At 37.5% G+C, this 14,663-nt stretch overlaps 2 protein-coding genes and 1 long non-coding RNA gene across 6 annotated transcripts in view; 2 read left to right on the plus strand and 1 right to left on the minus strand.

The window, feature by feature from the left end:
• Nucleotides 1-590, plus strand: part of PSAT1 (phospholipid sterol acyl transferase 1) — a 28,171-nt gene extending 27,581 nt beyond the window's left edge. Inside the window, exon 16 of the mRNA XM_077370899.1 lies at nucleotides 226-590. The gene's annotated coding sequence lies outside the window, so the exon portion shown is untranslated. The remainder of the gene's footprint in view (nucleotides 1-225) is intronic.
• Nucleotides 591-4,036: 3,446 nt separating this feature from the next.
• On the plus strand, nucleotides 4,037-5,707 carry LOC143862107 (uncharacterized). Its single transcript, XR_013240163.1, has 2 exons — nucleotides 4,037-4,128; nucleotides 5,344-5,707. It is a non-coding gene; the product is annotated as an uncharacterized LOC143862107 (long non-coding RNA).
• A 941-nt stretch (nucleotides 5,708-6,648) lies between these two features.
• On the minus strand, nucleotides 6,649-11,453 carry LOC143862377 (rho GDP-dissociation inhibitor 1-like). 4 transcript variants are annotated; one of them, XM_077373417.1, is made up of 5 exons: nucleotides 11,119-11,447; nucleotides 9,283-9,346; nucleotides 8,983-9,201; nucleotides 8,321-8,445; nucleotides 6,649-6,859 (listed from the first exon to the last, which is right to left on the minus strand). In XM_077373417.1, the coding sequence occupies exons 1-5, from the start codon at nucleotides 11,299-11,301 to the stop codon at nucleotides 6,791-6,793; spliced, it is 660 nt and encodes a 219-aa protein (XP_077229532.1). In that variant the 5' UTR covers nucleotides 11,302-11,447; the 3' UTR covers nucleotides 6,649-6,790. The 4 variants fall into 4 exon arrangements, with proteins under 4 accessions (XP_077229532.1, XP_077229531.1, XP_077229533.1 ...); XM_077373416.1 differs by lacking the exon at nucleotides 6,649-6,859 and adding an exon at nucleotides 6,915-7,006 and having other exon boundaries at nucleotides 8,240-8,445; nucleotides 11,119-11,453; XM_077373418.1 differs by lacking the exon at nucleotides 6,649-6,859 and adding an exon at nucleotides 7,192-7,239 and having other exon boundaries at nucleotides 11,119-11,448.
• Between the last annotated feature and the right edge of the window lie 3,210 nt (nucleotides 11,454-14,663).

Here is a 14,663-nt window from a genome sequence, read left to right on the forward strand (position 1 = left end):
TCACCCGAGTTCTTTGTTGAGTAGTGAGTATTTGAATGTTCTGACATAAAACCCTAACTTAAAAGAGTTTGAATCTAAAACTATTTGGGATCTTTTATTTCCAGATGTGCCTTTTTCCTGTGAGATGTTGCTGTTTTCATGCCTTCTATTTGCCATAGCTATCTTTTTTTTTTGTCTTGCAGTGAAAAAATTGTTATCTAAATATTTTTCTTGTATCTTTGACAGATCGCATGACGCTATATATTCACAACCCAACTCAGTAATTGCTTGAGTTGACTCGGGTAGGAGAGATAAGGAATGTATACGAATTTTGGTCTTACTTCAACCGAGTTTTGAACCGGTTGTTGATTTGGGCAAAGTCGTTGGGATTAGACTCATTTTATCTATCATGCCATTTGCTACTTTATGTAACATTAATTTATCTTGTACGAGTAAGTAAGCCTTGATAGGAAAAAAAAAAAAAACAGTTATACATGTAAGATAATTAGTCACAGAAGTGATGCTAATCTGCTATTATGTAGAATTTGAGATTATTCTACGAACATATCACAGGCTTTTGCTTCTATAAAGAAAAAGAGGAAGTTTATTCACTTTGCCATTTTTACAGAACCTTCTCTGCTTTCTTCTTTCACCCCTCTCAAAGTAGTTGGAGAAAGAGTGTAAATGGGCCGGACTCAAGCACGGGTTTGGCCAAAATACGAATAGCCCGGATGTGAATTCAATTGGATAACAACATAAATTTTGGATCCAATTAACCTGTGGATCTGACCCTTTGAGACCCCTACCACAAGTGAATAGAAACTGCAATTGGTTTTAACATGATGAGCCAGAACGAAAGTAAAGAACAAAGAGTGCTGCTAGGGAAACCAATAGTGGAACCAAACAAATCTAATACGTTGTCAAGTAATAACTTGGAATTTTTAAAGATGCTACACACCAAGCTCTTAGTTAAAAAAACTGAAATACCTGCTTTTTGTTTTTGAATGATTTGTATGCTTTTTTTTGGAGGAAGAATGAGAAGAACAAGAAGAGAAAATAGGAAAGAAAAAAGGAAAAAGCATTTCAGTTTTTTTTTTTAAAAAAAAAACTTACGAGCTTGGTGTGTTGGGAGTATTCTTAAAAAAGGAGACTTTGGTAGGTTTTCCAAAGTTACCTGAGAAGGTGTTACTTTGTTTCAATATATGACCCAACTGATGAAACCCGGCAGATAATGGTCTATATCCATCTATTTGCTGTCTCGAAAAGATATGTGAGAGAGTTTTTAAAATGGTTATAGAAGGTGTAAAGACTGCATACAGCAGAACAGAGAAAATGAAGGCTTGGTTTCTATTGTAATTTTGAATATTTTGTTTACCCTTTGAATTGGTCTTGGGTATGCCCGTGCCAATTCACCTTAATATTTTGAACCGCAGGCTGGGGACTCCTGGTCCCGAATGCTATCTAAATATTAATGAAATATGTCACTTTTCAAAAGAGAAGAAGATGATCTATATCCATCACCGGAAACAGAGAGAGAGAGAGAGAGAGAGAGAGAGAGAGAGAGGTTGTGATCTGTAGCCAAGCGGTAACTAAATTACAAATATATAAAATTACAATCTACATAGTATTTTCATGAATGGAATGTATACTTGCAGTTCAAAGTCAGTGAAATAGAAACTAAAAAACACCAGGGAATCCCTGCCATATAGGCTTCATTACCAGTGCTTCTTGATTTTAAAGGAATAGTTAAGTTCCAGATGACATCTCTTATCGTCATCTACAAACTGCAGGAACCACAACACAATCGAAGTACGTCAAATAAAATGTTTCTATAACTGACACAAATGGCATTCAGAAAAAGACATCTAATGGCTTGAACAATCACCAGTACTCATGAGTAATAACAACCTATTGGGGCTGTTTGGCACAGGGATAGTGTTAGAGAAATAATTTTGTATCTGTTGGAAAGAAAAAGCAGTAACCAGTTTGCTTCAAGGCGCGAAATCGCTTTCCTTAAGACAGATTTCGCCCCCACTAGAAGTGTGCAAAGGGGATCCGCGAACTGCCTCCAAGATACAATGAAGCCAGTAGGAATGTCCTACTAATTTGACGACGCTATGCACAAGCGGAGTCAAATCCGAAATGCCCTTAGAATCTTACAAGCCTGAGAGAATCAGTCTAATTTATGTTACTGCAGTATAACAGTAATTAGATAAACAATAAGAAAATAGTTTAGTAAAACGAATTTTGATGGGAGCAAGAAAGAGAGTATAATGCACTAGAAGTCTTAAGAATTTATCCAGAAATGGGTAAATTCGATTGTACTTTGAAATGGTTGGGTTCTGCAACTTTTATAGAGCCTCTGGTGTCTTTTCAGTGTGAAAAGCACCCCTGTATAGAGTCTTTCCAGATAGGTTTGAATTCTGGCCGTTAGATCGCGCCCATACGCGATTCAACGAACCAGATCAATCCTAGAGAGTCTGTTGGGATATTTAAATTCCCGTCCTCCCATCTAACCGTTAGATGATCCATCTATGGTACAGATCGCACCCCTTAGATCCTTGACCGTTGGGAAGGGACACAACCCAATGGATCGCACCCACTGACCGTTGGAGCACTGGGCCCGCTGGGCCGACCGTTGTGCTCGAATCAAAGCCCAACCCAATCGAACTATTCGACACTGGGCTTGGGCTTGATGGGCCTTTGAACTATTCGGCCCACCCACTAGACCGATCCACAATCCTCTAGATCCAACGGGCCAGATCAGATCTGGAAAAATTAAAGGCTCCAATCGCTCATCGAAAAAAGCACCAATAAAGCGCCACTATGCGCCCTATAGCCCATTGCCCACGCCGCGCGTGCGTGTGCGCGAACGGTGCGTTGCACCGTCCCGCGGGTCCAACCATTGGTTCAACCCAATGTGCAATCAAACAAGTAATAGAAAAGTGTAGTGCTTTATAAGCCCTTCTCTTTCTTTTCTCTCATCCGATGTGGGACTAACTTTTCAACTACATTACACTATTCTCTTTCTCTTGCAAAAAGCAACTATTTCCAAAGAAAAGTTTTTCTTTTTCCAAAACACACTTAAAGAAAATATTTTCCAAAAATTGTTTTGACCAAAAACACTTGATTTTGAAAAATCTTTAACAGATAGCTATCCCTGGAGTTTTGTGGAACCTAAAGTTGCAGTTGTTTTTATCATTAGTGCAGAGACAGACACTAAACTGTACCTTAAGCTTCGCTGAGTAAATTCCTCGTGCAAGCACGCCAGATGGGGTTGTTTCCTCCTCAAGGGTATGTACATAGGGATCCTGCTGAGGAGCAAAGGTACCCAACATGCCTTTGCTTTGATCAACTGACATCCAACAATACAATAAAACGTATCATTAAAGCAGTTTTAGGGCCTCTTTGGGTACCTCTTAAAATTGTTTACATATAGTCTTCTATAATTATTTGCAAATAATAGTTACAATAGCTAACATATAATCGTTCGAAGGAAAATGTAAACATGTATGTTCAAAGGGAAATAGACAAGCCTGGAAGATCGCGAAAAGAATAGTGGAAGAGTGATAAGAGTGGTTGCACGGTAATCCTTGAGAAGATTAGTAGAAGATGTTGGGGTGTTATTACCAAAATACAGAGTGGAAGAGAGAGAAAGAGAATAAGACAGAAATTTTCTCCTCTTCTTCCACCCAAATTCCACCAAAATGGTGAAAGATGGAGAGAAGATTAGAGGGAACATTTCCGCCACATAGGCGCCATATAGGGGAAAAAAAAGGCAATTATGATGTGTAGAAGATGTCTGGGAGTCAATGAGAGTTTCGATGCAAAATGGCAACCAAACATGCGTTGGGCAATTAGTGGAAGATCATCGGCATTTGAAATGGTGTACCTTGGAGCCGCCCCTTCCATACTGTGTTTGAGTAGGTAAACCCAGAGATAATGTTGTGTTGCACACAGAATGTCAGCTTGAGATGATACCGAGATCCTTCTTTGAGAGTAAACAAGACATGACTCTGATTTTCATTATAGAAATCAGTGTCTCAAGTTATAGTGCAATTCAGGTATGTTTTTGGGGACATTCACCTTGGACAGAGCTGCAGATTGAAGAATTCTTCTGCAGACCTCCTCTTGCACTATTTATAAATTGTAAGTTATTTTTCTTCTTACCATGTTTGGAGGTCGGGTAGGTGTTGATAGTGCCTCCTTCACAAATCCCCGAGGATTGAGCAGTTTTGTATTGTTGTCTTTGTTTTTATTGTCTGAGACCAGCTTGGTCTTTCTGTTTTGGCTTCTTTTATTAAATAAAGATAGATCGAATATCAAGTTTGTAAGCAACTTTGTCAAAACTACTAAGTTGCCAAGCTTTTAAAGAAACTATCTATACATAAGTTTTGAGGGGTAAAATACTAAAATACCCTTCTTATTTTCCCTTTTTTTCTCGCTTATCTTTTGTATTTCATGGGGTTTTCCTAGGGAAGGAGAAGGAACGAAGAAGGATAAAAACAGAAAAATTGGGAAAAATTATAGAAAGAACTCCTTAAAAAAGGGGAAGAAGAAGAAGAAGAGGAGAAAAAAAAAAAAAAACAGGGCAAGAAGGTGAAGGAAAGAAAAAGAACAAAAAAGGGGAAAAAAATATAGAAAATTCTTTAAAATAGGGAAAAAGAAGGCGGCGAAAAAATCATAGAAAATTCCCTTTGTCTGTGCGTGAGGCATTGGTTTCTTTAGCCAGTGTCTCAGTTTATGCCTATTATGTCAGATGTGGCTATTCCTTTACCCTCATCCGTTTCATGTCTATAATTTGTTCCATTTTTTCTCATTTTGGACCAAAATTTATTTTCTATCAATCAGCTCGCAAAATATCAATTATCTATTTATCTGGTAATCTTGCTGCCCATTGTGTTCTCCAAGACCAGAAATGAATTGGTCATTGGCGGATGTAAATGAAGAGGGGTAAATTGTAGTCCCAGCAACCTCCAACCTCTCCACATTTTCTGCTGTAGATAGTTTAGAGTGAATTCTCAAAAGTATATATCATAGAAATATGACGTAGTTCTCGACATAGTCAATGTTCAAAAACCCCGACTTCTTATAAAATCAGAGTCTGAGTAAGTACTTCGAACCTGGCCGAGTAGATGTGACTCACCCGAGTTCTTTGTTGAGTAGTGAGTATTTGAATGTTCTGACATAAAACCTAACTAAAAGAGTTTGAATCTAAAACTATTTGGGATCTTTTATTTCCAGATGTGCCTTTTTCCTGTGAGATGTTGCTGTTTTCATGCCTTCTCCTTGCCATAGTTATCTTTTTTTTTGTCTTGCAGTGAAAAAATTGTTATCTAAATATTTTTCTTGTATCTTTGACAGATCGCATGACGCTATATATTCACAACCCAACTCAGTAATTGCCTGAGTTGACTCAGGTTGGAGAGATAAGGAATGTATACGAATTTTGGTCTTACTTCAACCGAGTTTTGAACCGGTTGTTGATTTGGGCAAGTCGTTGGGATTAGACTCATTTTATCTATCATGCCATTTGCTACTTTATGTAACATTAATTTATCTTGTACGAGTAAGTAAGCCTTGATAGGAAAAAAAAAAAAAACAGTTATACATGTAAGATAATTAGTCACAGAAGTGATGCTAATCTGCTATTATGTAGAATTTGAGATTATTCTACGAACATATCACAGGCTTTTGCTTCTATAAAGAAAAAGAGGAAGTTTATTCACTTTGCCATTTTTACAGAACCTTCTCTGCTTTCTTCTTTCACCCCTCTCAAAGTAGTTGGAGAAAGAGTGTAAATGGGCCGGACTCAAGCACGGGTTTGGCCAAAATACGTATAGCCCGGATGTGAATTCAATTGGATAACAAGATAAATTTTGGATCCAATTAACCTGTGGATCTGGCCCTTTGAGACCCCTACCACAAGTGAATAGAAACTGCAATTGATTTTAACATGATGAGCCAGAACGAAAGTAAAAAACAAAGAGTGCTGCTAGGGAAACCAATAGTGGAACCAAACAAATCTAACACGTTGTCAAGTAATAACTTGGAATTTTTAAAGATGCTACACACCAAGCTCTTAGTTAAAAAAACTGAAATACCTGCTTTTTGTTTTTGAATGATTTGTATGCTTTTTTTTGGAGGAAGAATGAGAAGAACAAGAAGAGAAAATAGGAAAGAAAAAAGGAAAAAGCATTTCAGTTTTTTTTAAAAAAAAAAAAACTTACGAGCTTGGTGTGTTGGGAGTATTCTTAAAAAAGGAGACTTTGGTAGGTTTTCCAAAGTTACCTGAGAAGGTGTTACTTTGTTTCAATATATGACCCAACTAATGAAACCCGGCAGATAATGGTCTATATCCATCTATTTGCTGTCTCGAAAAGATATGTGAGAGAGTTTTTAAAATGGTTATAGAAGGTGTAAAGACTGCATACAGCAGAACAGAGAAAATGAATGCTTGGTTTCTATTGTAATTTTGAATATTTTGTTTACCCTTTGAATTGGTCTTGGGTATGCCCGTGCCAATTCACCTTAATATTTTGAACCGCAGGCTGGGACTCCTAGTCCCGAATGCTATCTAAATATTAATGAAATATGTCACTTTTCAAAAAAGAAGAAGATGATCTATATCCATCACCGGAAACAGAGAGAGAGAGAGAGGTTGTGATCTGTAGCCAAGCGGTAACTAAATTACAAATATATAAAATTACAATCTACATAGTATTTTCATGAATGGAATGTATACTTGCAGTTCAAAGTCAGTGAAATAGAAACTCAAAAACACCAGGGAATCCCTGCCATATAGGCTCCATTACCAGTGCTTCTTGATTTTAAAGGAATAGTTAAGTTCCAGATGACATCTCTTATCGTCATCTACAAACTGCAGGAACCACAACACAATCGAAGAACGTCAAATAAAATGTTTCTATAACTGACACAAATGGCATTCAGAAAAAGACATCTAATGGCTTGAACAATCACCAGTACTCATGAGTAATAACAACCTATTGGGGCTGTTTGGCACAGGGATAGTGTTAGAGAAATAATTCTGTATCTGTTGGAAAGAAAAAGCAGTAACCAGTTTGCTTCAAGGCGCGAAATCGCTTTCCTTAAGACAGATTTCGCCCCCACTAGAAGTGTGCAAAGGGGATCCGCGAACTGCCTCCAAGATACAATGAAGCCAGTAGGAATGTCCTACTAATTTGACGACGCTATGCACAAGCGGAGTCAAATCCGAAATGCCCTTAGAATCTTACAAGCCTGAGAGAATCAGTCTAATTTCTGTTACTGCAGTATAACAGTAATTAGATAAACAATAAGAAAATAGTTTAGTAAAATGAATTTTGGTGGGAGCAAGAAAGAGAGTATAATGCACTAGAAGTCTTAAAAATTTATTCAGAAATGGGTAAATTCGATTGTACTTTGAAATGGTTGGGTTCTGCAACTTTTATAGAGCCTCTGGTGTCTTTTCAGTGTGAAAAGCACCCCTGTATAGAGTCTTTCCAGATCGGTTTGAATTCTGGCCGTTAGATCGCGCCCATACGCGATTCAACGAACCAGATCAATAATCCTAGAGAGTCTGTTGGGATATTTAAATTCCCGTCCTCCCATCTAACCGTTAGATGATCCATCTATGGTACAGATCGCACCCCTTAGATCCTTGACCGTTGGGAAGGGACACAACCCAATGGATCGCACCCACTGACCGTTGGAGCACTGGGCCCGCTGGGCCGACCGTTGTGCTCGAATCAAAGCCCAACCCAATCGAACTATTCGACACTGGGCTTGGGCTTGATGGGCCTTTGAACTATTCGGCCCACCCACTAGACCGATCCACAATCGTCTAGATCCAACGGTCCATATCAGATCTGGAAAAATTAAAGGCTCCAATCGCTCCTCGAAAAAAGCACCAATAAAGTGCCACTATGCGCCCTATAGCCCATTGCCCACGCCGCGCGTGCTTGTGCGCGTGCGCGTGCGCGAACGGTGCGTTGCACCGTCCCGCGGGTCCAACCATGGGTTCAACCCAATGTGCAATCAAACAAGTAATAGAAAAGTGTAGTGCTTTATAAGCCCTTCTCTTTCTTTTCTCTCATCCGATTTGGGACTAACTTTTCAACTACATTACACTATTCTCTTTCTCTTGCAAAAAGCAACTATTTCCAAAGAAAAGTTTTTCTTTTTCCAAAACACACTTAAAGAAAATATTTTCCAAAAATTGTTTTGACCAAAAACACTTGATTTTAAAAAATCTTTAACAGATAGCTATCCCTGGAGTTTTGTGGAACCTAAAGTTGCAGTTGTTTTTATCATTAGTGCAGAGACAGACACTAAACTGTACCTTAAGCTTCGCTGAGTAAATTCCTCGTGCAAGCACGCCAGATGGGGTTGTTTCCTCCTCAAGGGTATGTACATAGGGATCCTGCTGAGGAGCAAAGGTACCCAGCATGCCTTTGCTTTGATCAACTGACATCCAACAATACAATAAAACGTATCATTAAAGCAGTTTTAGGGCCTCTTTGGGTACCTCTTAAAATTGTTTACATATAGTCTTCTATAATAATTTGCAAATAATAGTTACAATAGCTAACATATAATCGTTCGAAGGAAAATGTAAACATGTATGTTCAAAGGGAAATAGACAAGCCTGGAAGATCGCGAAAAGAATAGTGGAAGAGTGATAAGAGTGGTTGCACGGTAATCCTTGAGAAGATTAGTAGAAGATGTTGGGGTGTTATTACCAAAATACAGAGTGGAAGAGAGAGAAAGAGAATAAGACAGAAATTTTCTCCTCTTCTTCCACCCAAATTCCACCAAAATGGTGAAAGATGGAGAGAAGATTAGAGGGAACATTTCCGCCACATAGGCGCCATATAGGGGGAAAAAAAGGCAATTATGATGTGTAGAAGATGTCTGGGAGTCAATGAGAGTTTCGATGCAAAATGGCAACCAAACATGCGTTGGGCAATTAGTGGAAGATCATCGGCATTTGAAATGGTGTACCTTGGAGCCGCCCCTTCCATACTGTGTTTGAGTAGGTAAACCCAGAGATAATGTTGTGTTGCACACAGAATGTCAGCTTGAGACGATACCGAGATCCTTCTTTGAGAGTAAACAAGACATGACTCTGATTTTCATTAATCGGTAAGGGCGTAGTTATCTCTGCACGATCCTCAACTATAATCCCTATGGAGTGGAAGGTAACTTCAGGTTGCATTTGACCTGTAAAAGGAAATTAACTTTCAGGAAACAGGCCCAAGAGCAAGACAAATATACAACAGAAAGGCGAAACTTAAGACAAACCATTGAAGTCACCATCAATACAACCAAGAAGCCTCTCTTTCCACCTCCTTAAACTCTCATCTTCCTGCAGAACAGAGCATGACTCAAAAGTAAAGCAATGAAGATTCTGAAACGTAGATTATAAACTCTATTGGCATCAGACCAACATCAAGAATTATTTCTTAAAAAATTGGCATAAAAACGCATTAAAATAATCAATACCAGTGACACCCTGCTCTAGTGTAAGGTGGCAATATACTGTGTTCCAGCAGGAAGGTAGACAGTCACAATGCTCAGAATAGATTTCTCAGCTTCTTCAGCAAAGTTTTTCTTTGCAATGATAATTATGAGCCTTGTTGTACATTGTGGCACTAATGCCATAAGACTAAGATACAAATGTTAGTTTTTGGTCCAGTATTGTGTGCATATTAACATCCCCAACGCAAATGCACTGCATCTGTTTCTATATACATGATTAAAGAAATTCTGTTTAGAAATGTTTGTTCCAACACATGAGTATTATATGTCAAACATCACATAATCTTAAACACCTCCTGGCAGTAACAATATACCCATAAAGAAGAAGAAGAAGAAGAAGAAGAAGAAGAAGAAGAAGAAGAAGAAGAAGAAGAAGAAGAAGAAGAAGAAGAAGAAGAAGAAGAAGAAGAGAGAGAGAGAGAGAGAGAGATTTTCAAACAAAACGTTCATAAAATCCCTCACGACTAGGGGTGTAAATGGATATTCGGAAATTCGATTACCGTCCGCATCCGAATCCGTTTAAAGCGAATATTATCTGAATCCGTTTCAAGCGGATATTATCCGAATTCGTTTATGAGATATCCGGCTCTTAGCGGATGCAAATCTGGTAAATGGTATATCTGATCCGTTTAACATCCGAATCTGAGAAGTAAATCCTTTTTATTTATTATTAATAATATCATTAATGTTTATTTTTAGTAATGACACACTACCTTTTGTTTCTAAAAGAAAAGTGAATTTTCTTTTTAGAAAAAAAAAAACAAAAATAGCCCAAACCCATTCCATCATATACAAAAAAAAAAGGAAAAATCCAAAGACCACTACCAACTCTATCAACCATCCCCACCGCCTCCCTCTCTCTCTGCCTTTGTTTTAAAGGGAAGAAGAGGATCTCATATATTTTAGGGTTTGCGAGTTTATTTTTTGAAAAGAATGTAGAGGTCTAGTTTTAGGGTTTGGAAAATTCATTAAGTAAGAAGGAGAAAAAAGATAAAGTGCTGCAATAAAATGTTCGAATTTACCGGATAAATGGATACGGATAATATCCGAATTCGAACAATATCCAGCAGATACGAATTCGGTAAGAGATATTAAATATCCGTCGAATCCGAATCCGAATCCGAATTCGGATGGTGTATATTGTAATCGAATTCAGATATAGCCATATCCGCTCCGAATTCGATCCGTTTACACCCCTACTCAAGACATCACAAAGCCAGCCCAATAAAATAGTATACTATCGCGAGCAAAAACGAATTGAGTCGGTCTTAACAAAAATCTGAAGCCCAAGGTATCAAAATAAAAAAAATTAGACAATCCATGACACAATGTGAGGATGTTAATGTAAAACCCCAAAAGGCAAAACAAAACAATGGAACTACAAGAGCCCAGAAATGAAAAGCAAAATCAAATAGAAGAAAAAACCATTTGAGGCATTAACATCAAGTTCTCAAACATTTTCCGACAAAAACAACCCAGAAATGCCAAAACTACAGGAACCCATTACATCTAAAAGATAAAAAAGTTAAGAAAGAGTACAAGAAAACAAAAAAACCAAAATAAATAAACAGAGACAGAAAAAGATGAATAAAACAATACCTTGTCCTTCTCCAGCTGTTGTTTGAGAGGAACCAAAGGACCTGGAACAAACCCAAAAACTCCATCATCTTCATCTTCATCTTCCACTTCCAAGTCATCATCTTTCTCAGAAACTTCATTCTTCTCAACACCAATCATCTCTCCACAAACACAAGGCCCTGTTTCCACTTTGCCACCTTCCATTTTAACCCCCTCTCAAAACCCTCTACTGATCAAAATCAGAGGGGCTTTAAAGAAAAGAGTGTAATAATCCTAACAAATATTAGGACTCATCCTTCTTCTAAAATAACTTTTTTTTTTTGTTTTTCTTGGGCGGGGAAACAAGAAGACAAAAAAGCACATCCGACTTCGAATTTTGGTGGACTAATTTATTAGCCAAGTTATAAATTTTTGTCTTTTCTAGGGATGTGTGTCCCCACAAGTTTCAAAGGATTCTAACCTTTCAACTGGTGGGCCTTGTCATCTTTGTTGTTATGAGGCTGCCCTTCAACAAGTTTCTTTCGGCCCAAAATAATCTTTCTAATGTGAATCTTAAGCCACCTTTCAGCAAAGTTTCTTCTTTGTTTTCCTCCTCAAATAAATGCTTGTGGGTAAACAATCACATCATTTGAATCAAAACACTCCTCTTTTGGGGCCCACTTAATGTATGATTAGGATCATTAATGATCATTAGAATCAATATCTGGTGCGACTAATATTATTTTATTTAGAAGTGAATGTGTATACGAGAAGGAATTATCTGAAAAATGGTAGTTTCAAAACTATTCACCCACTAATCTAAAAGATAATTTGAATTTTGCTCTTTTTTACTTGAGGAATGTTAAAGTGAAGGGCGCACACAAAGACCAGTCGCAAGGGCACCTCCATTGGATCCACATCACCACTGTGCATTTGTTATTTCTTTACTTTTAATTTTTACTGTTTTATTATAAATGCATATTGGCAATGTGGATCCGATGAAGGAGCCCTTGCGGCTGGTTTTTCCAAAGACTCCCTTCACTTTAGCATCCAATGAAGGCACCCTTACTTGAACTAAAAAGTCAGATTGAATCGACAAAAAATCCAGTAGAATTGATAAAAATGGATTTGAATCGTAAAAAAATTGAGTTGAATCGGCAAAAATAGGGATGGATCGGTGAAATTTTGGCTTAAATTGAAAAGTCAGGTTGAATTGAAAAAAAAAATCGATTTTCATTTATTTAACTCTTTTTTTTATGATTCAACCCATTTTTGTCAATTCAAACCAATTGTTTTGATGATTCAACCCGACTTTTTAGTTTAAGCGGATGTGTTACCAATTCAACCTGATGTTTTTGTTGGTTCAACCTGATTTTCCCCTGTATTATTAATTTTCTGATTTTAAAATTATTTTTCGCCGATCTTTTGATGATTCTTCTTCTTCTTCTTCTTTCGGGATGGATTGAATGGAACCACACCATTTACTTTATACTATTCTAATTAGCTTTTAATACAATTTCTAAGCTCTGTTCGTTTTGGATTTTTTGAGAACCGATTGTGAGTCCAAAACTGATTAACTTTGAGCCCCATAATTAGGCCCAGTTCGTTTCAGATTGTGACAACCGATGGTGAGGGTCCAAGTAAAAGTGAGGTACACTTGTTCCGAACCATTTTTCCTATTAGCCCAAAAGCAGAAAATGACCCACAAATGAGGGAACTAGCATTTAGTTTTGCCTACTTTATTTTTGGTAAGTAAGCTGGGATTGAACCTCTCCATGTTGAGTTCCCAGTTTTCCTGCCTCTTAATTAGATTAAATAATTATTGTCATGTAGCCTACATGACTGCAATGTTATACGGATGATATAAGTCTGGTAAAGAGGTGGGCCCTATCAGTAACATCAGCTATTATAAGATGCCTGCCAGGTTAGCGCCGTGACAAGCGGAGCTGATGCTGATATGGGAAATTATACTTCCCTTTTTCTGCCACGGGCCACCCCTTGTAGTGTAAAAACGTAGTCATAACTCATAAACGTTGGATTTAAATTTCGGTTTCGGTATAAAATTCGGTCCGCCCAAAACCAAAATTTCAGCCAAAATCCAGCAGAAAGTCCCGAAAAATTGTTTCTTTGGGCCTAAATTTCGGCCGAAATATGGTAAGAATGATTAAAAATAGTATTTTAATAAAATTTCGGCCAAAATTCCCGAAATTTGGTACATTTCAGTTTCGGCCTTAGGTGGATTTTGCTCCACCCATCCATAGCAAGACCTGGAAAATGAGTGGTCTGGATCGTTGAGCAAGTGGCCCCCACTTATTTGCCCCACATTTTTTGCATCCATCTTAAAATAACAACTATGAAAGTATGAAGTGAAGTGGGATCTATCAAAATTTCAGAGTACATCGAAATGGGTCCACCAAAGAAAATAAACATAAAACAAATAAAGCAATTCTGTCTTTATAATGGTAAGCAAGTCTGTCTTAGATAAAACTCATGGCAGCAACAAGTAGGACAGCTTACAGACTTCATCTATTCAGACATCTTTTATTCGATACATCTACAGTGAACAATCTTTTTTTTGAATTACAGTGACTTTACAGTGAACAATCTTCTGAAAGAAAGTTCTGAGTCTGTCTTATAATCTGGAAATAAAATTTTCAAAGAGGCTTCCACCAAAGCTTTCACAATAAGACCATCTAGACTTCTTTCAAGTCTTCATGTTCAAGCAACAAATAGGACAGAATTACTGAGAACCCTCTAGCAGAGGTGCTTCTGTTCATATTTAGACCTATTTATCTGAAGACCCACCCACATTGAACTCACTTTATTGTAGCTATGCAAGCTTCCATGGCTTCTTCTTTTCCACATTCTTTCCTCATGGCCCACCACTTCCACACAAGATACTCAATTACCTTTTTGAAACTAGCAAGAATGCAGATAGGCAATGAGAAAAAGTATAGCATGAAAATACTAAGAGTAAGAAATGATTGATCAATTGGGTGAACATCATAATTTCTTTCAGCAACACAACGGGACTCTATCAAAAAAAGAAAAAAAAAACCTAAAGAGAAAAATAGGACAAAGAGTATTATTGGTGCTCCAGACAAAGACGTTTCCATTAAGCAGACTTTCTCCCCAAAACTTGGTTCTTCTGAAGAATAATTCATTAGGAAAGATAATGAAATGACACTACTGACAAAACATAAATTTGAAGGAAAACTTGGAATTTGTAAAAATACCAATAATGCATAGGTGAATTGTAAAAAATCAAGTAAATGTATTGAAGTGAAAGATCCGATCTACAAAATATTATTTTCATATTTTGACTAGACCGATATAAAAATATATCCTGCCATAAAATGGTAGAGGGGAAAATAAACCAACAGAACTCCTCTCATGTGGTCAAAAAGCCCCTGAACCAATCATCCACACAAAGGAAAACAAATGAATACAGAGAGCTAAGGATGAAATACCAGTACCTCAAGTTTTGATGGATCTGATTCCTTCAATCATGTTAAGCTTCCATAAGATCTCATTTACCCATCCACTGGAACTTGAAACGTTGCACAGTTGTACTAGTAGTAGAGATT

This window comes from Tasmannia lanceolata, unplaced genomic scaffold, assembly GCF_043159265.1.
Source record: "Tasmannia lanceolata isolate RefF3 unplaced genomic scaffold, GAP_Taslan_0.1 ptg000037l, whole genome shotgun sequence".
NCBI lineage: Eukaryota > Viridiplantae > Streptophyta > Magnoliopsida > Canellales > Winteraceae > Tasmannia > Tasmannia lanceolata.